General features: G+C 44.4%; 1 protein-coding gene across 4 annotated transcripts in view; it reads right to left on the bottom strand.

Moving 5' to 3' along the window:
- The window catches only part of ADAM22 (ADAM metallopeptidase domain 22), a 312,368-nt gene that overhangs the window by 68,014 nt on the left and 218,946 nt on the right, over positions 1-25,408 (bottom strand). For all 4 annotated transcript variants that reach the window (XM_073677446.1, XM_073677443.1, XM_073677444.1 and 1 more), the window contains exons 13-21: positions 24,892-24,982; positions 15,597-15,648; positions 8,291-8,390; positions 7,410-7,481; positions 6,225-6,317; positions 4,718-4,798; positions 4,001-4,051; positions 975-1,038; positions 100-205 (exon numbers count right to left, since the gene is read on the bottom strand). In XM_073677446.1, the coding sequence (XP_073533547.1) occupies positions 100-205; positions 975-1,038; positions 4,001-4,051; positions 4,718-4,798; positions 6,225-6,317; positions 7,410-7,481; positions 8,291-8,390; positions 15,597-15,648; positions 24,892-24,982 (710 nt within the window). The remainder of the gene's footprint in view (positions 1-99; positions 206-974; positions 1,039-4,000; positions 4,052-4,717; positions 4,799-6,224; positions 6,318-7,409; positions 7,482-8,290; positions 8,391-15,596; positions 15,649-24,891; positions 24,983-25,408) is intronic.

Below are 25,408 nucleotides of genomic sequence, written 5' to 3'. Positions count from 1 at the left end.
TGGCAGTACTACGTTGGAGTAAAATGTGACAAATTTATTGTTAAGCACGCTCATCGCTGTATAAAGGCTCAACACGCATACTGTAGAATTGCTCCTTACTGTTTGCTGCATTGTATCCACGTGTCTTTATTGCGGCCACAGTTGCCCTTTTCGGTGCCTTCTATATTCAGCTTATCATAGCAGTATCTGTCCGCAGCTGCCGCTTCTGAAACACAGCAAAAATAAATCAGTAATCTCCTGTATACGCGGGCATCACGTTATATATCACTGGAATCCCTCAAAGTATCATAAAAATCTGACCATTAGATGCCGTAAAACTCAAGATCTCGACTGATATAAACTTTTTATTAGATGAAAGTAACCCTTTAATTAATTTTTACCCTCCTCACCCTTAAGTCTTTGGGTCTCTGCGATAGATTAAGGGTGGATAATATAGATTATGGGCTGGATTCATCAAACTATTTGTGACAAAAATTTAGATGCACGAACATCTTCCAAATTTTGACGCTTAGCTGGACGATCATGGCTGAACGCAGCTTGAAAAAAGTGTTATAAATTAAAACAGAAATGTACTCCACGTACTTTATGACAATGGTGCACATCAGCTGAAATATGCACCAAATTCATCAGCTCTTAATGAAGTTGACGTGTCATCTTCATCAAGGCTGGCACCACTCAGGGGGAGTTTAGGGGTGTACGGCATCCCGATTTATTATTTAGTACGATGTATACATAGTAAGCTCCCTCTAGTGGTGGCTGCGGGCAGGTGGAAATTTTTAATTTATGTCTATGTTGTATGACTCTTCTTCAGATATATTAGGAAATTATCACAGAATCAAACCAGAGAGTTGGATCTACAGTAAAAAAAAAGTCATTGGGCTCACAGGCGGTTTTTCTTTACACTGACATTGGTACTTGAACCATTTTATTCACAATCCAACACTGTCAGAATAAGATAGTCCATAAATACTTACGGTCACCCCAGATGTATTTGCACTGCCTGTCTCTGGTTTTACATATTCCACCAGTACAAAGACCCTGCCATGATGAGAACATTTCAGGAAGAGAAAGAAAAAAAGTTCAAGATAAAGTGAGCTAAAACAATACAGTATAAGAATACATAGAGTATGTGTGCATATAATACAGGATAACAAAAATCACCACCAAGCCCTGATGCACTGTGTATATTGGGACACTTACGGGAGCTTTTATAAAATCCCATTCTAAATTCATAGGCATCAAAGGAGTTGTTCACAATTGGACACTGATTTTGGAGGAGAGGTCGGGCTCACAATCTCCGTTCTAGTTCATCCCAAAAGTGTTGGATGGGGTTGAGGTCGGGACTCTGTCATGTTCTTCCACCAAACTCCCCAAACTATGTCCGTATAGACCTTGTGCGCTGGACATAGTCATGGGGAACAGTAAAGAGCTTTCACCAAACCGTTCCCACAAAGTTGGAAGTTATAATTGACCAAAATGTTTTCTCTACTGAAGTATTAAGATTTCCCCTCATTGGAACTAAGGGGTTTATGGCAACCCCTGAAAAATAAGCCCATAGCATTATCCTCCTCCACCAAACTGCACAGCGGGCACAACGCAGGCAGGGGGGTAACATTCTCCTGACATTCACCAAACCCAGACTCCTCCATCAGACGCAGATAGAGAAGTGTGATCCATCACTATACAGAACACGTCTCCTCTAGAGTCCAGTGGTGACGGCTTAACACCACTCCATCCGACACTCAGCATTGTGCTTGGTGATGTACGGCTGCTTGCAGCTGCTCGGCCATGAAGCTCCCGGCGGGGATCAGTGTCTGTGCTGATGATAATACCAGAGGAGGTCTAGACTCTGCAGTTATGGAGTTGGTGACTTTTCAGCCATCTGCTCCTCAGCATTCGGCCCCCCGCTCTGTAACGTTATGGGGTCTCCACTTCGTGGCTGAGTTGCTGCGGTTCCTTCCACTTCTCAGTAATATCACTCACAGGTGATGGGGGAAGATTCAGGAGGAAGAAATGTCATGAACGGACTTGTTACCCCGGTGGCTCCAATTACAGGACCGCGCTGGTATCAGTGAGCTCTGCACCACCGGCCGGTCTGTCATATGTTAGTTAGTTAGTAAAGGCAGCATGTGAGGGGGGCCGGATGTTATACACCGGGGGTGAGGGACCAGATGTTATACACCAAGGGTGAGGGGCCGGATGTTATACACCGGGGGCGGGGTGCCGGATGTTATACACCGGGGGCGAGGGGCCGGAGGGGCCGGATGTTATACGCCGGGGGCAAGAAGCTGGATGGCAAGGGACTGGATGTTATACACCGGGAGCGAGGGGCTGGATGTTATACACCGAGGGTGAGGGACTGGATGTTATATACCGGGGGCGAGGGGCTGGATGTTATACAACGAGGGTGAGGGACTGGATGTTATATACCGGGGACAAGCGACTGGATGTTATACACCGAGGGTGAGGGTCTGGATGTTATATACCGGGGGCGAGGGGCTGGATGTTATACAACGAGGGTGAGGGACTGGATGTTATACATCGGGGGTGAGGGACTGGATGTTATACACCGAGGGTGAGGGACTGGATGTTATATACCGGGGGCGAGGGGCTGGATGTTATACAACGAGGGTGAGGGACTGGATGTTATACACCGAGGGTGAGGGACTGGATGTTATATACCGGGGACAAGCGACTGGATGTTATACACCGAGGGTGAGGGTCTGGATGTTATATACCGGGGGCGAGGGGCTGGATGTTATACAACGAGGGTGAGGGACTGGATGTTATACATCGGGGGTGAGGGACTGGATGTTATACACCGAGGGTGAGGGACTGGATGTTATATACCGGGGGCGAGGGGCTGGATGTTATACAACGAGGGTGAGGGACTGGATGTTATACACCGAGGGTGAGGGTCTGGATGTTATATACCGGGGGCGAGGGGCTGGATGTTATACAACGAGGGTGAGGGACTGGATGTTATACACAGAGTGTGAGGGGCCGGATGTTATACACCAGGGGCGAGGGGCTGGATGTTATACAGGGTGGTCTAAAAGTAGGTGGACAGAAAATAATAAAATTTATTTTGATTTATATATAAAATTATATTTACTAACACAAGCATAACATTGACAATCAAATTTTATTCTGAACAATAATACAAAAGCCCTTAAATGTTATCAACGCAGGTGCTCAATCTGTTTTCCATTACAATTTGCACAGCTTTGAAGTCGCCTCTTACGCTTCGACAAACTTTTTTGCACAAGTCTCTTTGGGTATTAATTTCTTGAAATGCATCTCTTATGTAATTTTTCAAATCCCTGACACTTTTTGGTTTTCGACTATCAACTTTGTCCTTGAGTACTCCCCAAAAGAAAAAAATCCATTGGGGTCAATTCTGGTGAACGTGCCGGCCAATCAAGTGGGCCTCTTCGGTCAATCCATTTATTAGGAAATGTTTCATCAAGATACTCGCGGACTACTCTTGAATAATGTGGAGGGGCCCCATCTTGTTGGAAATAAAGGTCATGTGAATTAAGCTGTTGCTGTAACTGGGGAACAACTTGATTTATTAGAATTTTGAGATACTTATCTCCTGTGACTGTTCCATCAAAAAATATTGGTTCTAAAACACCAAAACTTGAAATACCACCCCAAACATTGACACCAGGCTCATTTAGTTGTTGCTCTAATGTTAAATGCATGTTCTCATTATACCAGTAAATACAATTATGTCTGTTAATATGGCCGGATAATTTGAAAGAAGCTTCATCACTCCACATAATCACTTTACACCATGTTTGATAAATCTCCCCCTTCATAACCTTATTACACTTTCTGTCCACCTACTTTTGGACCACCCTGTATATTGGGGGCAATGAGGCTGAATGAGAAACCTGAATTCAGTGATTAAGACGTGTGTCCCAATACTTTTCTCCATAGCGTGTATGGAGTGTATGGGTTTTGCATATGACAAGAAAGTGACTAATTGAATTACCTCTCGGTTTTCACAAGGATATCCATCCAATTTGTGTATATTTGAAGGACACTGAAAAATAAAATACAAAGCAAACAGAATATAGAATCCCTTTATAATCAGGTCACAGAGAATTCATGAGACATGAATGAGACCCATGCCTAGTAATGGCAGACAGCTCAGGGCGCATTGACAGATCCCAGGGTTTTTTGGCCATATTTCGTTGTGTTATTTATGCCCTAATAATCGTCTGTGTATTATTATATGCCAGTACTTAATAGCTAAAAATCTAAATTAAAAAATTTCCTTATGGGATTCAGACACAAAATTAATTTCAAAGGAATGTAAAAAGAAAATCATTAAACCTCCAAACATGCATTTTTCTTCCAAGAAAGATAATAACGTATGAAAAATAACAAATATAGAATTTATCAGCGTATATCGTAAAAGCATTAGAGAAACAGCAGCAGAATTGCTTTTTTTTACGGAAATAAAAATTAATATAAATTCAAAACTAATGTAATGGCAGCTATCGGGTACAACTTATTACTCAAAAGACAAAGACTAAAACTAATATGTTAAAACAAAAAAAAAGTTATCACAGCCATAGTGTAAAATTGAAAAATTAGAAAAATTAATCAGAACTTTCCTGAGAGTGACACTTTTGTTTTGAAAATTAAAACAGTAAAAAAGGAATACAGAAAGAATAATTGCTGAATATGAAGAATTCTGTGTTACCTGGCTTGAGTTTCCTGTACACATTTCTGCTATATCACAGTCGTTCACAGCATCCCGACAATACAGTCCTTTTTGAATAAACTTCAAGAAATACATAAATTAAAGGAGCACATATAATAACTGTATAATATGCATCAATATTTCTCAACAGTCCTTATTTTGAAGGCACAATCACTCGAGTTTAAAGGGAATGGTTTTATGCAAGCACTAACCAAAGCAAGTGGTCTTAAGGTGGGGCTTAAGGGGTTATTCTCGTCTTCTATCTTCAGGAGCACACCTCTCCCCTGCCTCCTGTCTTCCTGCTTGACGGGGGAGCAGTGCACTCCTGATGATTGACAGTTGGACCAACAGTATGGCTGAGCCGCCTGTCAGAACTGTGTGCTCTCCTATGCTGCCAGCAGAGGCATCATCTGAAGAGATCTGGGGCTGGATCCAGCGATCAGGCAAGCATCAGAGAAGCGCTTGCAAGCTTTATAGCAAAGAGCTTGTAAGCCCTGTGCTCCTTGCCTAGGAAACAGGCAACTGGTGATACCCTAAAGATGCGCTGATAAACTATAAAATTAACAATTCTCTCCATTCTCAAGAACGGATTGGATGTTAAAGTTTATAGTTTATAAGAGGTCATTTACAAAGTTGTTCGTTTTTACAAGCTCTTTGCAATTTTACCCCTTTAAATGGCCTGATTTTGTTTTTGAAACGTTGGTAAGTATGAATATTAGAATATTAGAATTACTGTAGGATGGGAAACCTGATTATTTGATGGATATTTTGGCTTAATTGGTGAAGAATCAGGCTGCGAGTGGCTGGATATCGAGGAGTGCTCAGTATGGCACATGGAGATGTTTCAACATTTACACTGATCCATATCAGACACCTAAAGGGCTGTGCACATTTTACAAAGTGATGGCATATCGATTGGATATGCTAGATCGGTGGGGATCACGACCTCTGGGGCTCCTAACAAATCACGTGGATGAAAGAAGCTATGATTTAGTGCTGCACCCACCTCATTCTTTTGGCAGCGCTCCTGGCCACCTGCTGTGCAGGGAGCTGCATCTGGCACCAGTAATGGGCTGTGCTGCGGTTCCCCTGCACAGCGCTGCAATCCTTCAATTCTCAGGATCAGAGCCCTAGAGGTTAGACCCTGCAGATCCCAAATGAAGGCAAGTGGATTTCAACTTAAAGAGTCAAATTAAATTTTTTCCAAAAGTGCTAGTTTGACCACCAGTTTCTTAAAACCAAACTCAAGGACACATTTTTTTAATGGATTTCACCTTTTTCTGTACAACTGTGAGTGCACCTACCTACCCCACTCACACAGAAATCCAGCTGCCATCAATAGGTTCACCAAGAACCATATCCATCTGTGTATGCCCTGTCCCCTAAAGGCAAAAAGTGCAAGCAACACACATATACATTATAACCACCCAGCGCCCCCTGGACATGTGAAAGGCTCCTGCTTTTAGGCAAGCTAATATGGGGTTGTTTTTGGCTATGCTTCTTTTACCTGACATGTGGAGCAGCACAGTCCGTCACTGCACTGGGATCCCTCGGTCAGCATACATTTCCGGCAGCACTCCCCTCCCTCCGCCGCACACTCCTATGGAGCAAGAACACAATGTAATTATTGGATTCTGTGTGGCAAGAGTGTATGTAAGTACATGTCATGGAGGAAGATTACATTGCTGCTCTGGGACCCCTAAAATGAGGAAAGCCAGTGCTGGTTAGTCCTGGGATCCTCCAGGGTGGGGAAGAAATGTGAAGGATTCTCCTCCCCAGAGGAATATCATGACTGGCAAACAAAGAGGAGGAAATCAAACCAAGTAAAAGGCAAGAATGGGGAAAGTAACACCAAGCCCTTGTGTCCTAGATGGTAAAATCTGAGCTGTTACTTCAAGACTCCTTTACTTCACAATAATATCACTAGCAGCCTTGTGGCACAGGTGGCATCGTATCACAGTGCCATGTATAAAACCACTGAGCTCTTCAGTACACCCCACAGTACCACCTGTGTTTGTCTATGGAAATGACCGGGTGGTGTGACTGATTTTATGCATCTGCTTGCAATGGATGTAGCTGAACTTAATAATTAGGAGCCATATAGTGTATATGTTACAGACATTGGGTGAAATGAAGGTATAGAATGGCTTCATTTCCCACTATGCCTTTAACATATATTTATTTTATTCACCTTTATAGCGCCATTAATTCCACAGCACTTTACAGACATCATCACTGTCCCCATCAGGGCTCACAATATACATTCCCTATCAGTATGTCTTTGGAGTGTGGGAGGAAACCGGAGAACCCGGAGGAAACCCACACAAACACGAGGAGAACATACAAACTCCTTGCAGATGTTGTCCTTTGTGGAATTTGAACCCAGGACCCCAGCACTGCAAGGCTGCAGTACTAGCTACTGAGCCACCGTACAGTGCTAACCACTGAGCAACCGTGCAGTGCTAACCACTGAGCCACCCTGAACCACACCTTTTGGCACTGCTTCAAAGAGGTAGCAGCCAGAATCATCCCCACTACAAAGCAAGGACAGGGTCAGTACTATCCACCATCGGTACTTTACTGTGCTCATCCAGGATATATATTCATACAACATAATATACACTGTATATAAATATATATATATATATATATATATATATATATATATATATATAATTTGTTGTTTCCTTACCGCCACAGTGCCACAGTCACATTCTTCTCCAGCTTCAACAAAGCCATTGCCGCATTCGGGGGGATCCAAGAGCTGCAGAGCAAAATAAAAGACACGTAAGATCTACCTGGACTACAGGGACTATGGTCATACAATTTATAATAGGACGCATGGTACAGCCGATCTGTTGCAATGGCCATGAAAGATCCTCAGAATACTAAAGGTTACCTAACTCACAATATGGTTATTTTTTTTTTTAGCCTTCTGCATTTATTTTAGAGCCAAAATAGAATAATCTATGGAAAAATGTAAAGTGAGATGAAAAGGAGAGCAGTAATTTAATTTCTATGAAAAAAAATAAAATAGCGCCGTAATTGCTCTAAAATGTAAATGTCTGCTCACTGCAAGAGGAAAAAGAGGTTAATGACATAACAGGCTAAAAAATACAAAATGCCAAAACAAAGCACGAAAAATACATGGGAACCTACCATTGAAACTAGACTACAGCAAGCTGTCGATAGCTGCATCTCTAGCTGTTTATGCACGTGCCATACGGATACCTACGGAGTACCTGTAGATGGTTTACCAATGTTAGGAATCCCACCTGGCACAGGGTATCCCTCATTTTGGACTCTATCAGCTGGAGCGGAGGACTCCGCATGTCTATGCATTACATTGACATCTCATTGATTATAATGAGGCATTGTGTAATGCTTCATATCCCCTGCAGGGGCGCTGTTGTTGGGGTATTGATCACTGACCAACAGGTTCTCCAACAGATTACAGCAGATCACAAGGGTCCCAGTAATGGGACAATCTGTGATCAACTTATCAAGGGTTCCTTCTTATATCCCGAATCTATATGTATGGTCCTTACATCAAACAAGAATAATGACACGCACCTTTAAGGGTTTATTAAACAGACAGGCTCCGCCACCGCTGTTCAGAAAATCGTGGTATTCCTGGACATCACAGGACGAGAACTTGTTGGGGAGATAATAGCTGTAACACAGAAAGCACTAATTATATACATGTGACAAGAGGATAGGTAAGTCCTATGGATTCATATTAGGCATTTATATAGCACCACCATACTCCATGGTGCGACATTCCTTAAAGAGATCTTCCATCTATAATTTTTAAATACCTACTTTATCTGTTGGGGAAGACAGCTCAAGCCACTGAGCCCAGTGATTGGCTGCAGTGGTCACATGCACTGTATTTATGATGTCACTGCTGCAGCATGTCAACAAATACCTGGAGCAGCAGCGGAGAGGCATCACCGGAGCAGGGGGAAGGTGAGTAATGCTTAGTTTATAATATTTAATATGCATAGCTAGGGGGCAATCCTGTTTTTTTTTTCTTTTTTGGCAATAGTCTATTGAGAAAAAGTATAAAAATTAGCTCTCATGTGGAGGCTCATTAAAAGGTTGAACTCTGACCTGTCAATTTCAGCACCTCCATGCACCATTAACAAACACTGATCAACTATACACAAGCCATTCTGCACTCATTTACCAGACAGATGAATGGTTAATACATTCCTCATGTCCTCAAATAGTATCACGTTATTAGCAGCCAGCATTGGACTGGCCCACCAGAGGACCGGAGGATCCTCCGGTGGGCCCTGGCAGTCACTGAATTGCAGCAGTTCACTTACTGTTTACACAAAATGATGTGCTGCCGAGAATGTTGATTTGAAAGCAAGCTTAAAAATCATTGCACCCCACAAACGAACGCTTTGTTGATTTGTCAGGTGATTACTGGATTTTTTGAACTGGTCGATAGCTGGCAACAACCATTCCTATGAATGCTCATTCTCCAATTATCAGCTTGACAAGATGGGAGATAACGATAAGGGCAGACTTTGTTGTTATTACCACTTATGCATGGTGGGCCCCAAGAATGATTTTCTCTAGTGGTCCCAAGCTACTCTAGTCTGACACTGTCGGCAGCACTTGTCCTGTTTACACGGTCCGATGTGCTGCCAATAACAATGATCTGATCAGAGTTTTGCTCGTCCGTCAGGTGATCACTGGCATATTTACAAAGGCGGATAATCGAGAATGAGTGTTCCTATAACGCTGATTATCTACTGGTGTAAATGCACCATTACAGGGCAGTGAGATAGTTATCTTTGCTTCTGGTAGAGAGCTAATTTGCATATATTTTTTCCCCATGAAGCATTGCCAAAAAGACTCCGAACTCAATTGGTTTCCTTCAACTCCTTTTGTCGAGACTTCTGATGAAAAACATATAGAATGACTGCAGACTTCTGAACCCTGACATCATCTGGTGTGCATGCTGTCAGGATTTTCCAGTATTGCCAATGAGAGCGGGAGGTCACATGCCAACTAAACGTGCTCTTCCTCTCTCAATTCACTTGTACTGAGAGACGATGAGCACGTTTAGTTGGAATGTGGCCGGCACTATGCAATTTGCATAACTGGCTGCTCTCGATGGCCCTGGAAAATCCTGACAGTGTGAGCACTGCACACTGTAAGGATTCGTAAGTCTTTTATTGGAAGGCCAGACATCCTTTAAAGAAAGCCTGTGAGTAGCATTTTTCTAAGTACAGTACAGACAGGGCCATATTGGCACTGTCATCCTGATTAAAATGATACCTTAGGTCAAGATTTTCCATTTTGCAGATTCTTATCAATCTTTGTTTGCTTGTTTCCTTGTATTCATATCTTCGTGCATCGGGCGGGAATGTGAGTAGGGTCTTCAGCTTTATTCGGTCCCCTCTGCTGTGTCTCTGTGTCTCCTCTTCTTCTTTATTTTAAATTTTGCGCCGGTACTGTTCATATTGAGCTCTTGGAAGTCTTTTGAAAAATGGCGCCGGCCTAAGCTTGCGCAGATTGAGCTCTTGGAAGTCTTCAGGAAAATGGTGCCAGAGGCTGCGCATGTGTAGATTGCTCAGTGCAACTGGCGCCATTTCTCTGAAGACCACCATTAGTCCTAGCCGGTTTATCTAGTGGTGGGCTTCAGAAAAATGGCGCCGGTTGCACCGAGCAATCTACGCATGCTCAGTTGCTGGCGCTATTTTCTTGAAGACTTCCAAGAGCCTCACCTGAGCAAGGTCGGGCGAAAGAACACAAAATTTTAAACAAAGAAGGAGAGACACCGAGATAGAGCGGAGGGGACAGAAGAAAGCTGAAGACCCTACCCACAGTCCTGCCCCAATGCAAGAAGATATGAATACATGGAAACTTCAAACAAAGAGTAAAGAAAATCTACAAAACAGATTTCTTCACCTGAGGTATCATTTTAATCAGCATGACAGTGTCAATAAAGCCCTGTCTGTACTTTACTTAATAAAATGCTGTTGACAGGTTCCCTTTAAGGAGAGTCAATTTCACCTCTCAAAACTGCATCAATAGCATTTCATTCCATCAGCCAGACCCTGCTGTGCACTGATGAGAGGCAAATCCCCTGGAACAGTTGACCATAGATTAGTTTCTGGCATGACTAATCCTGTGTCAGCCATCACTGTTCATCTCTGTTGGCGATGTTTTGTGCCAAAATTGGCAGCCAACAATCTGTAATTTATGATGGCATTAAGCAAAAGATAATTAGGGATGAAGACCCTGATTTTTTATACTGTGAACCTATAGGAACCTAGTTTTAGGGCTCTGTAACACCCCATGAATAATTGCAATTTCTGGTCATCTATATATTTTTATCCACATCACAAGTAACGTCTGAAGAGTCCAGCAGCTTCTGACCCCTTTGTCTTCCTGTAGCCATAGGGGATGATGGGAGAAGATGGGGGTCAGAGGGGATAGCACCCAGTTGCACAAGTGTTTTGAATGTCTCTGGCCACAATATCCAAATCTGCTTTGTTCTCTTTTCCTCTATGGCCTCATTAATGTATTTTGATATTCACATTACGATCATATTAGTCAATTGTCTCCTATTAGGACCAGAGAAAGACTCAAAGGCATGCGATACAATTACTGCTCGCAACATCTAAGCCTTGTTCTTAAGTGACACCATACACATCTGAAGGTCACTTCACTACAATATACTAATATTTGTTCTCGCTGATCATTTTATCCCATATTCTCCAGCCTTTCATCTTTCCCCAGGCCTTTTTTAGGATGAGTCGTGGCTTGGTCGTAGACTGGAAGATAAACGCTGCTTTGAAAAAAAAACAATTAGAAGCGGAGGACCCCATTAGACTTCAATGAACACGATCTGTCTGGTGTAATGAGTGGGGCTTTTCATAGGAGACTGTATTACTGTAGTTTATGAAAGTCTGCCGCTTAGATAATTGGACTTTAATGACGAAGACTAACAATCAATTTAAGGCTTAGCAGGAACAGCAAGGAACAACACGCACATTTCCCTTGTGAACTATTCATATTGGGGACTATAGGTTCCTGCATCCAAATCTAGAGGAAATTGTATGGAAACATAATATAGGATCCCTACAACAATCAGCTGCAGGCAGGGACAGGGGGCATGTGTCCCAGGGTGAGTCACCAACTACCCAACCTTACGGCTCAGGCTGGTTCTTCCAATTTTGCATTTCCGAGGTACACTCTTAGAAGTTACTATATGAGTCTGGGAACTCGATCATTTGGGAAAATATTTTGACCCGCGAGTTCTCTGCTCAGAATTGGCTGGAATGTGGGGTGCACAGATTAGGATTAGAATATTTGGAGATGCTAAATTCTCCCTCCTTCTTTTGTCTGTGTTCCTTTAAAGAGGTTGTCCACTGTTGGGACAATTTGTTTTTACTTAAATGCATGCATTTGCGGCTAAAAATAATTTTTGCAATTGGCTTTTATTAAAAATGTAGCACCGTTTGACTTCTATAGCTTCTGAGTCGCACTGTTAATTGCAGGCTGCAGTATGAGTTAACTGAGATTCCGTCAGTGAGCTTGTTCTGATGGTCTTACTGAAAAATATGCAACTCTTGTTTCTGTCTATTTATGAGGCATGTATGTATGTGTGTAGAATCTGTATATGTATGTAATATGTATGTACTGTATATGAGTTTGAAATCTATATGTGTAATATGTATGTGTGTGTGTGTAATATGTATATATCCCCAGAGTCTGTATATGTGTGTAATATGTATGTATGTGTAGAATCTGTATTTGTGTGGGTAATATGTGTTTGTGTAATGGGCATATATGTTTGAAATCTATATGTATGTAATATGTAAATGTGTGTAATGTGTAATATATGTGTAGAATATGTATATATGTGTTTAATATGCATGTACTGTATGTAAATGTGTATTATGTGCATATATGGGTAGAATCTGTACAGTAATGTCTTATATGTGCATAGAATCTGTATATATGTGTAATATGTATATACATGTTTACTATGTGTATATAAGTGTAGAATCTGTGTAATATGTGTGTACGTGTGTATTATGTGTAAATATGTGTACAATATGTTCGTGTGGAATATGTATGCATGCGTGTAATGTATATATACGTGTAGTAAATATGTATATGTAGAATCTGTATATATGTGTGTAATGTGTATGGAAATGTGTGTGAGTAATGTGGCTATATGTTTGAAATCTATATGTATGTGTGTAATGTATAGAATCTGTATATATGTGTGTGTAATATGCATGTGTGTTTAATATGTATATATGTGTAGAATCTGTATATATGTGTGTAATGTGTGTGTGCTTAATGCGGATATATGTGAAGAATCTGAATATATGTGCGGAATATATATGTATGTATGTATGTAATGTGGATATATGCATGGAATCTGTATATGTGTGTAATATGTATATGTCTGTAATGTGTATATATGTGTAGAATCTGTATATATGTTGTCATATGTATGTCTTTAATGGAGATACATGTGAAGAATCTGAATATATATGTGCAATATGTATGCATGTATATGTGTAATGTCGATATATGGATGGAATCTGTATATGTGTGTAATATGTATGGGTGTATAATGTGTATACATATATATATATACATATATATATATATATATATATATATATATATATATGTAAAATCTGTATATGTGTGTAAGATATACAGTTAGGTCCATATATATTTGGACAGAGACAACATTTTTCTAGTTTTGGTTCTAGACATTACCACAATGAATTTTAAACAAAACAATTCAGATGCAGTTGAAGTTCAGACTTTCAGCTTTCATTTGAGGGCATCCACATTAAAATTGGATGAAGGGTTTAGGAGTTTCAGCTCCTTAACATGTGCCACCCTGTTTTTAAAAGGACCAAAAGTAATTGGACAATTGACTCCAAGGCTATTTCATGGACAGGTGTGGGCAATCCCTTCGTTATGTCATTCTCAATTAAGCAGATAAAAGGCCTGGAGTTGATTTGAGGTGTGGTGGTTGGATTTGGAAGGTTTTGCTGTGAAGTAAACATGCGGTCAAAGGAGCCCTCCATGCAGGTGAAACAAGCCATCCTTAAGCTGCAAAAACAGAAAAAACCCATCCGAGAAATTGCTACAATATTAGGAGTGGCAAAATCTACAGTTTGGTACATCCTGAGAAACAAAGAAAGCACTGGTGAACTCATCAATGCAAAAAGACCTGAGGGCCCACGGAAGACAACAGTGGTGAATGATCGCAGAATAATCTCCATGGTGAAGAGAAACCCCTTTACAACAGCCAACCAAGTGACCACCACTCTCCAGGAGGTAGGCGTATCAATATCCAAATCTACCATAAAGAGAAGACTGCATGAAAGTAAATACAGAGGGTTCACTGCACGGTGCCAGACACTCATAAGCATCAAGAATAAAAAGGCTAGACTGGACTTTGCTAAAAACATCTAAAAAAGCCAGCACAGTTCTGGAAGAACATTCTTTGGACAGATGAAACCGAGATCAACCTCTACCAGAATGATGGAAAGAGAAAAGTATGGCGAAGGCGTGGTACAGCTCATGATCCAAAGCATACCACATCATCTGGAAAACACAGCGGAGGCAGTGTGATGGCTTGGGCATGCATGGCTGCCAGTGGCACTGGGTCACTAGTGTTTATTGATGATGTGACACAGGACAGAAGCAGCCGAATGAATTCTGATGTCTTCAGAGCCATACTGTGTGCTCAGATCCAGCCAAATGCAGCCAAACTGATTGGTCGTCATTTCATACTACAGATGGACAATGACCCAAATCATAAAGCCAAAGCAACCCAGGAGTTTATTAAAGCAAAGAAGTGGAATATTCTTGAATGGCCAAGTCAGTCACCTGATCTCAACCCAATTGAGCATGCATTTCACTTGTTAAAGACTAAACTTCAGACAGAAAGGTCCACAAACAATCAGCAACTGAAAACCACCGCAGTGAAGGCCTGGCAGAGCATCAAAAAGGAGGAAACACAACGTCTGGTGATGTCCATGAGTTCAACACTTCAGGCAGTCATTGCCAACAAAGGGTTTTCAACCAAGTACTAGAAATGAACATTTTATTTACAATTATTTAATCTGTCCAATTACTTTACCTCTAGAACCAAAATTAGAAAAATGTGGTCTCTGTCCAAATATATATGGACCTAACTGTAGGTGTGTGATACAATGATACTTACTGTATACTGCATATATACTATAGCATATGTGAGAGTGGAATAGGGGTACTAAGTATTTGTGCAGAATAATGATTTGTATGTTACACTAAATTTGGTGGAGGAAGACAAAGCTAGTTACGTTTTTAACATGTGAATACATGACTCTTCGATCCAGGGAGAGAAATGTATTGTTCTGATACCAAATTGAAACAGAGCGTGAAACTTGTGCACTTGGTTGGATTTATTAACCCACAGCCAAAATCTTACAATGATCTGTCGCCACCTAGAGGACAAAGTCAATCATGGCACCAAAGAAAAACAAAAAAACAAATCTGTACTTATTTTACTTGCTTCAGTTCAAAGTTCAATGTATTTCTTCCAAATTCTACTCTCACGTGAATAAGTTATTTATTGATTAAAGTAAAAGATCTGCTTTATGTAGAAAACTCATTTTTAGTATGTATTACAGCATTATGAAGGGAAAGTTCCCTCCTTGGGACCCCCACACAATGACCCAGAGTTGATGGCGCAGCCATGTATTATATGTTCTGTCATTCATTTTAGTAGCAGTGACGCTATATTTCCCCTGCAGCTGATCCAGTTCATAGAACCCCTAGTGAACAGTTCTACCATGAGCTGATTGAATGGTCAGATTCTTATACTGCTACTTACCCAATGTCTTCCATGATGCACCCAAACCATTTATCTTCACATATACACTCGCCTGGAAAACAACAAAACCAACTTCAATATAACATTATTACATTTTATATGTATGTACACAGTGACGGCACCAGCAGAATAGTGAGTGCAGCTCTGGAGTATAATACAGGAGGTAACTCAGGATCAGTAATGTAATGTATGTACACAGTGACTGCACCAGCAGAATAGTGAGTGCAGCTCTGGAGTATAATACAGGATGTAACTCAGGATCAGTAATGTAATGTATGTACACAGTGACTGCACCAGCAGAATAGTGAGTGCAGCTCTGGAGTATAATACAGGATGTAACTCAGGATCAGTACAGGATCAGTAATGTAATATATGTACACAGTGATTGCACCAGCAGAATAGTGAGTGCAGCTCTGGAGTATAATACAGGATGTAACTGAGGATCAGTAATGTAATGTATGTACACAGTGACTGCACCAGCAGAATAGTGAGTGCAGCTCTGGAGTACAATACAGGATGTAACTCAGGATCAGTAATGTAATGTATGTACACAGTGACTGCACCAGCAGAATAGTGAGTGCAGCTCTGGAGTATAATACAGGATGTAACTCAGGATCAGTAATGTAATGTATGTACACAGTGACTGCACCAGCAGAATAGTGAGTGCAGCTCTGGAGTATAATACAGGATGTAACTCAGGATCAGTACAGGATCAGTAATGTAATATATGTACACAGTGATTGCACCAGCAGAATAGTGAGTGCAGCTCTGGAGTATAATACAGGATGTAACTGAGGATCAGTAATGTAATGTATGTACACAGTGACTGCACCAGCAGAATAGTGAGTGCAGCTCTGGAGTATAATACAGGATGTAACTCAGGATCAGTAATGTAATGTATGTACACAGTGACTGCACCAGCAGAATAGTGAGTGCAGCTCTGGAGTATAATACAGGATGTAACTCAGGATCAGTACAGGATCAGTAATGTAATATATGTACACAGTGATTGCACCAGCAGAATAGTGAGTGCAGCTCTGGAGTATAATACAGGATGTAACTCAGGATCAGTACAGGATCAGTAATGTAATGTATGTACACAGTGATTGCACCAGCAGAATAGTGAGTGCAGCTCTGGAGTATAATACAGGATGTAACTCAGGATCAGTACAGGATCAGTAATGTAATGTATGTGCACAGTGACTGCACCAGCAGAATAGTGAGTGCAGCTCTGGAGTATAATACAGGATGCAACTCAGAATCAGTACAGGATCAGTAATGTAATGTATGTACACAGTGACTGCACCAGCAGACTAGTGAGTGCAGCTCTGGAGTATAATACAGGATGTAACTCAGGATCAGTACAGGATCAGTAATGTAATGTATGTACACAGTGACTGCACCAGCAGAATAGTGAATGCAGCTCTGGAGTATAATACAGAATGTAACTCAGGATCAGTACAGAATAAGTAATGTAATGTATGTACACAGTGACTGCACCAGCAGAATAGTGAGTGCAGCTCTGGAGTATAATACAGGATGTAGCTCAGGATCAGTACAGGATCAGTAATGTAATGTATGTACACAGTGACTGCACCAGCAGAATAGTGAGTGCAGCTCTGATCAGCTGTTGCTCACTGTGGTGATTGCGAGTGTGGTGGCTGCAGACCCTGCTGTATGCTCCTGAGGTCTGTGAGAACCAACACCTCTCCACTTGGGGATCTACTCTCTCTCTCCTACCCAGGGAGGGAGTGGGATTCCTGGGATGAGTGATGGAGCTAAGTCCCAGGCTTCTGCTTCCCGAACCAGGCCGGCGGGGGGCAGGAGAACCCAGCAACCGGCCTGGACATCGGAGGACTCGGGGGTGAGATGCTCCACCAGGAGTCGCAGCAATGTGGCTCCTACTCCCCCCGGGACTGTGGAGACTCCTAGAAGCCGCAAGACTTCCAGCATGGAGGCAAAGCCTGACAGCGTGCATGATGGTGCTCCTTCCGGAAGAAAGCTGAGTGCTCACGGAGGTGAGGCCGACCTCACTGAGGAAGGTTGGGGGCTGCAAAGTCCCCGGGAGTCTGTATCCACCTATGCCTCCCGGGTCATGATCCACCTCCGTGAGTATGAAGATGCGAGTAAGCTCATCAGGAGGCTTCGGGAGGAGCTGCGCTGCACAAGCGCCAAAGCTGCAGGGGCCTCCAAATCGAGGAAGACTAAACCCCAGGAGGTAAAGAGGCTCAACAGTGAGATTAATGTGCTTAAACTTAGGAAAGCTACCATCAGAGAGCAGAGTGGTCCGTTTAAGGAAAAACTGATAAATGAAGACCGCTTCAGAGAAATGGCTGATAACAGAGAGCAAAGGCAGATGGGGCTGCAGCCTGAGAGCCAGGTGGATGATGAGAGTGATGATGACCAGCAGAAAGCCCCACCTGGCAGCCTGCAAAGTCACCCACAGGCCACGTGCAGCGAGCTCCCTGCAGGACAGACAACAATGACATCCGGTCGCAGTTATGCCGGCTCTGGGGAGGACAGTGACAGCAGCGACAAGGGAGGGGCGCTAATGGTCGAGATAAAGCTCTTGGAGTCCCCAGTGTGCCTCCAAAACTTCCATCTTTGTGACGATCTACCAGAAGAGGCACCTGGGGGCCACAAAAAGGCTAAGAAGATCAAGCCAAAGCTGCAGGAAGCGGTAAGCTATGTATATGCCCTCCTCCCTGTACCCCCTGAGTCGGTGGCAGGCTCAGCTCGCTGTATAAGCCACGTTGCCCAGCCCAGCCCGGGTTCTGCTGTGGATCCGGTGCAAAGGCACGGGGAGATTGCACAGCGTGGTAGTGAGGCGCAGAGCTCCGTCTCTGCTTGTAGTAGCGGGGATGCAGCGGAAGGTGCATCAGCCGAGAGGCTGGACAGTGAGGGTGGCCCGGCGGCGGGCGTTCCATCAGGCCACGATGCTGTGGTGCGCTCCTCAGTGGGAGGGGGGAGCAGCCAGGTGTTGGGGGCAGCACCAGTAGCCTCGGCGCCTCTGAATGCTGTTGCCGCTGGATCACTTAGTTGAGAAGCGGCGGCAGTGTGAGGGGGCTGTCGGGGCCGAGCGTTACAGTCCTCCCACGAAAGTGTTATTTTGTGTTGGCGTCGCTGGTCCGGAGGATCCTGATGCTAAAGATCAGCGGCGCCTCACAGCTGCTAAAGATCAGCGGCGCATTATACCGAATGCCAAACAGAAATTACCGACTGATGATGTGGAGGGCACACATAAGACCAGGGGTGAGGTCGCCTCCAGTTCTATGGAGGTGACTGAGCCCCTCGTGCCTGATGATGCTGAGATCAAAATGTCATCCACCATTGTTACTGGTCCAGCAGGAATGAATGTGGTGGTGGGTGTGAATGAGGCCAATTCATTGTCTAGTGGTGTGGTTGCTGGTTTGGTGGAGGGTGAGATGGAGGTGGGTAATGGTGATGCTGTTGGGGCTGATGTAGTCACTGGTCCGGCTGCCCCCCCGGTGGTGGCAACGCCTGTCCAGAGTTATGCCAGTGTCACCTCCGGGGAAAATAGGGCATCCTCCTCATCTCCGGGCTTTGGGGACGGCATGTTGCAACGGCGCCTTCTGGAGGCTCTAAAGAAGGGGGAGAGATCACTAATGGTAGAGGGTCGAGAGGTTGATCTATCCTTCTGGATAGAGAAGCATGGCCTCGGGGCCTTCCGAGAGCAAAAAGGGGGGGATACAGTGTGGTCCCTCCCAACAGATGGGCCAGGCAGTGTGCGTAGGAATGTGGTCCATCTTTGGTGGAGGGGCAGTGATGCATGTCCTCCAAGGTCTAAAGTTGTGGAGCTCCTGCTGAGGATGGGCTTCAAGGCGATTGACATCTACGCCTTGATACATCCCTATTCCATGCCTGAGTTTGATGTCAGCTTTGTTCGGCCGGAGTGGCTTGAGCTCTTCTGGAAGAATTATGAGTTGGCAAAAAGTTAGCCCAGCTGGCGAGACTTTGCCGTTCAGGCAGTGTCTCGCCAAAACCAAATCAAGAAAGTGACCGTGATGACTCGTAACGAGTCGCTTTCTTGTTATGACATCATGACGTGGCTTGGTCGGTATGGAGAGGTGGTGGAGATGCCAAAAAAAAAACGCAACAAGCTTGGTATCTGGTCAGGGGCCTGGACGTTTATGGTAAAACTTAAGCGTTCAGGTGGTAAGGTTGCCCACATTCCATCATCTGCCTTCCTGGGTAGGGATCATATCCTGGTCTTCTACCAGGGGTAACCGAAGCTCTGTCACAGGTGCGGCGACCCCACACACGTCAGTGCAAACTGCACTGTGTAGAAATGTGCGTTGTGTGGGGGTGTCGGCCATCTTGCTGCCTCTTGTGTGGAGATTAGGTGCCACCTGTGTGGTGAGTTAGGTCACCCATTCAGCCGTTGTCCTCGCTTCTTCGCTAATGCAGTCGAGACCCCGGTGGGAGAAAGCCGTGAGGCCGATTCCGCTGGGGAGGGGACTAGCAGGGGTGGGGGAGCTGAGGGGCCAGGGAAGAAAAGCAATAAAAAGACGCCTGCCCAGCTGAGGCGTCTAGACAAGCGCAGACAGGAGAGGGAGCGGGGCGAGCCCCGGGCTACTGGGGCAGCCCCTGTCCTGGATGCCAGTCTTGCTGCTGAGGCCCCGAGGGATGATGAGTTGGATGAGGAGGTCAGGAGGATCCACAGAGAGGAAACTGCCTCAGCCTCAGAATCCTCCCATTATGAAAGTATGGATGAGGATAATAAGCGGTGGCTAGAGGACAAGCGTAAGCTCGGCACCAAAAAGAAGAGAAAGAAGGGAGATAAAACATCTTCTCCCGCTCTGACCAAGGTACCTAAGGAAGGTAAAACTGACTCCCCTCTAGTTGGTCTTTCTAACCGGTTCCAAGCCCTTGATAACATCTCTTGCTCTGAGGAGGAGGCTGAGGGTGAGGTTCTGGCTTTGGCGGAGCTTACAGGGGGCGCCGAGTCTCCTTCTCCTGGGGATGCAAGGTCCTTGGGGGGAGGGACTGGCCCAGAGTCCGGAGACGAGGACGAAAAAAGAAGGAAAAATGTGGGAATGGACACCTCTGTATCGTTAAAGAGGGGGAAGGATTCCTCATCTGAGGCAGAGGATAAGGGGAGTGGGAAGAAGAAAGCCATCTAACTCAATCACCAATGATGGCGGTACCCACTCCGTTGACACTGGCGTCCATTAATGTCGCCAGCATTAAGTCAAATATGGCTAGATTTGCGGCCTTTGATTTTCTCAGCCAGGTTGAAGCTGACATTTTCTTTTTGCAAGAGACCAGGCTGCCAAATATGGCAGAGGTGTTTATAGCTAATAGGGAGTGGAGACTCGGGCCCTCCTATTGGTCTCTAGCGGCCGAGCCGTATAGCGGAGTGGCGGTCCTTTTTACCGCACAGGTAGAATGCCGACGGGTTATTGAGTTAGAAATTGGGAGGTGCCTGATATTAGATGTCCTCATGAAGGGACAAGAGCTCCGGCTCATTAACATCTATAGTCCCCAATCTAAGTGGGACCGGAAGTGTCTCTTTATGAGGATCAAGCCCTACCTTTTTATGAGTCGGCAGGTCGTTTCTGGAGGGGACTTTAACACTGTCATGAGGCCCCGGGATAGAGGAGGTTCCAGTGAAAAGCTGACTTATGATAGCGTCGCCCTTAAAAGTATAGCTAGTGAGGCTCGCCTGGTGGATGTCCACATCTGGCACACCGCAGGACACGAGGGGTTCACCTATCATAGAGGTAACTGTAGGTCCAGGATAGACAGGTTTTATTTAAAGGAGGAAGCCGTCTCTTCAGAAGTATCTGTTGTTGAGGTGGAGTTCTCCAATCACTGTTTGATTTTGTTTTCCCTGAATGTTACAGAGACCCCTCGGATGGGAAGAGGCTTTTGGAGGCTCAATTCGTCTCTCTTGGAAGAAGTGGAGATAAGACAGTCCTTTGAGGATTTTCTTCAGAGCCAGGTACCCTTACTGGATCTTTGTAGTAGTAAGTCAGAGTGGTGGGAGATGTTCAAGAAAAGGGTGGCGAGATTCTTCCGCCAGCTCTCGAGCCTCAGGAGCCTGGACAGGTATCGCATGTATCAGGGCCTGAGGAGGAAACTCAAGAATCTTGTCTCAACTGGAGGTAGCCGCGAGGAGATCTCCAGAGTGAAATCTTTGCTAATGAGGTGTCAGTATGATATACACGCATCTTTGGTTTTTGAGAGGGATTATGGGAAGTACCGCTCGCCCGACCCTTACAGAAACTGCAAGATGTCAGTGAATAGTAAAGTTGTTACAGGACTGGTTGACACTGTGGGGTCCCTGAAAAGATCCAGATCAGGGATCCTGGAGGTCGTCAGATCCTTCAACTCGCACCTATTGGGGAAGAGGGATCTGGATTGGGATGAAATGTCGACTTTTCTGGCTGAAGCCATCCCCGAACAAGGGGTAGACGCCTCTCTTGGCGTTTTGACAGAGATGATCAGGGAAGAGGATAAGGTTAAGTTGGCGATTGAAGGGCTTGCCCTAAAGAAATCTCCCGGTCCAAGTGGCTTAACATCTGAATTCTATAAGACCTTTAAGGATGCCTTGGTTCCCCTCTTGACTGAGGTATTCATTGAGTGTCTTTCCTCTGGCACTCTGCCAAAGTCAATGAGGAGGTCTGCCCTGATCATCTTGTCAAAGGGTAAGGACCCATCTTGCATTGAGAATTGGCGTCCCATAGCGCTTCTCAATGCAGACAGGAAGGTTTTGGCAAAGGTGCTGTTTAATCGGCTGGTGAAATTTGTGCCCCGACTCCTTTCGGGAGCCCAGCATTGCTCTGTACTCTGTGTCTGAGAGGCGGTGGAGCAGGGTAGGGCTGGCCACTGGAAGGGGTACATGCTGTCATTGGACCAGGCAAAAGAGTTCGATCGGGTTAATCATGAGTATCTCTGGTCTGTCCTTCTGAGGTATGGACTGCTGGGGAGGTTTGTTGATTGGCTTAAGGCCTTGTATGCTTGGGCAGAGAGTTTCCCGCTTGTGAACGGTTGGATTGGATGTGGTGTTCGCCAGGGTTGTCCCTTGAGTCCGCTGCTGTACGTGTTTGCGATTGACCCACTTCTTAGGAGGGTGGAGCGTGGACCGGTGGCTGGGATCTGGATGGCAGCACCAGAAGCCACTCTGAGAGTGGTGGCATATGCCGGTGATGTCACCGTTTTTGTTTCCTCTGATGGAGAGGCAGAATGGCTGATGTCAGAGGTAAATCGCTACTCGGAGGCATCCGGGTCTAAGATCAACCGGGATAAGTGTGAGAGTCTTTGGCTGGGAGGAGGAGATCCTGTTTTTGATCTCCCGGACACCCTTCCAGGACCCAACGTCTCTGCAAAAGTTCTTGGCATCGAATTTGGCCAGGGGTATTACCCCAAACAAAATTGGGACAGCAGGCTAGAGATCGCCACTCAAAAGGTGAACCAATGGAAGGGTTGGTCTTTGACCCTAAGGGAAAGGGTAAACCTGATCAAGACTTACCGGCTCCCTTTGCTGATTTATCTGGGCAGTGTGTGCATCTTGCCGGAGCCTCTCTGGACTCGGGTCTACAGTTTGTTCTTCCAACTGTTATGGGGGAATAGACTGAACCTGGTCAAGAGGGAGGTTACTTACTGTACGAGGAGACTAGGAGGGTTGGGTATGGTCAACCCTGTAGTATTCCTTATGAATACCTTCATTAAGATCAATATTGCAAACCTCTGGAAAGAGAGAACTCCTCCGTGGGTATTCTCCTGTAGGGGATGGTTTCAGCCTTTCTTCCAAGAATGGGAGACAGGAGGGCAAGTGAAGGATCTACGCACACCGCATGGACATCTCCCGGCTTACGCTACCGTGGTTCTGAAGGTAATTCGCCGGTGGGGTCTGGGAATGTGGGAGGTCAGGACTCTGCCAAGGAAGCTCCTTGACAAAAGGGTTCTGTTGACCCATTTTCAGAGGCCTCTGGCGCTCAGGGATTGCCCAAGTCCGGGATCTTGGGGTGGGTCTGCATCTTTTGAATTCTATCAGGATCCCCTCGAAGGTTTGGGACTTGGCTTGGCGCTGCTTCCATGGGAAACTGTGTGTGAGGGACAATCTGAAGTGTAGGAGCTCTGAGGACAGGAACTGTCCTCGGGAGCATTGTGGTACCATGCTGGAAAGCATGGACCACTTCCTGCTTCGTTGTCCCTTTAACACAGAGGTGTACAACAGGGTGGGCGCCTCCATTGGCTGGCCCCGGCTGGCCGGTCTCTCTTATGCGGAATGGGCCTATGGAGCATTCGGGGACCTGGGTGGTCGTGACCGCTGCACCTTATTTCTAGTTAGCGCAGTGGTTAGGTATCACATGTGGAACGCACGCTGCTTAGTATCGACGCAACGGAAAATCCTCCCAGTGGACGATGTGTTTAGGACCATACTCGGTGACCTGGTGAAGGTGCGTTCTCTGGAGTATGAGAGACTGGGTACACGAAGAGCCGCTCTCCTCTTGAGGGGCTTTTCTTTTAGTGTGCCCTAGTCTGGTCATCTCCTCTCCTGGAGGTGGGCTGCTGCTGACACCATAGATTTTTGTTTTGTTTTGATCAGTAGACAGTGATGTAGGGCTGCAGGCGCCGAACTTGGGCTTTGTCAGTTGTGGTTATTGTATTGTTTGTTATTGTATTGCTTGTTTCTGTATATATTGTATATAAGGATATGGATTTGGGTGTAGGTGTTAGGTTGGGTGGTGGGAAAAGGGGGGGAAGTGGGTTCATCTTGTGGGGCTTTGGGACACTGGGTATTTGGGTGAAAAACTGGCACTGCCTGATCTGGCCTATGGACGTTGGACTGAGGCATGAGACGCAGGACCAGCTCTCAGGTCAGTGCCGGGGTTGCGACTGGTGGGCTTGAGTGTGGGGTGTTTTGTTTAGTATTGTATATATTTGTATAGATAGTATTTATTTTATATTAATTTTAAAAAAAAAATTGTATATATTTTGTCGGTTATTGTTTATTATATTGTTATTATTTATTTGTTTGGTAACCGGACCAGATGTCACAGTGTAAGTAGTTATTATTCTGTATATATGTATAATATGTGTGTGAGGAGAGAGGGAGCGGCTGGACCAGTTCATTACATTGTTTATTTTGTGGTTATTAATTTTGTTATGTTTCTGTTATTATTATTGTTATGTTTTTCATTTTTATAATAAAAGATCTACAGGATGTAACTCAGGATCAGTACAGGATCAGTAATACATTTACATGCACCTATTTGTGGATTTATGGACCAGTACATAATACAGATGGTACATTTAGATTACATACCTCTCCGCAGTTTCTTCTTATCTGAGAAAATGCCTAAATTATGAGCCAGGGATTGCGCCAGTGTAATAGCCATGATATCCGTCCTCCCGAACTAAGAAGAGAAGAGAGAAGTGTCTGGAGGCTGTTCTATATTTGTCATTTACTTGTATTTAGGCCATTGTCTGACGTGCTCACTCCTTATGTCTCTTATGCAGTGAATAAATCTATGCCCCTCAGTTCCCCCTTCCTTTTGCCTATATGACACATACTGTACCTCCCAGCATCTGAATCCTACATTCTACTTTTCCACTCAAAATGTAAAATTATCCATAGTTTCGCGATACAAAAAGTTTGGTAATTTAGTAATAGTGACATTTTGAAAAATGGCTGCTGCAACAAAAGTTATCTTGGAAGCTACAAAGATTCGTAACTGCATTTACATAGACAACCCTGTGTATACTGGTGATTAATTGGCAGGGTCTATTTGGTGCTTCAGACAGCGCTGAGATTTCATGCTGTGAGAGAGAAAGAAAGAGCT

The sequence above is a fragment of the Phyllobates terribilis genome, unplaced genomic scaffold (genome assembly GCF_046119375.1).
Source record: "Phyllobates terribilis strain yellow unplaced genomic scaffold, ASM4611937v1 Scaffold_4__5_contigs__length_816908805, whole genome shotgun sequence".
Taxonomy (NCBI): domain Eukaryota; kingdom Metazoa; phylum Chordata; class Amphibia; order Anura; family Dendrobatidae; genus Phyllobates; species Phyllobates terribilis.
The sequence above is the reverse complement of the archived record's forward strand: the minus strand, read 5'-3'. Positions and strand labels throughout refer to the sequence as shown.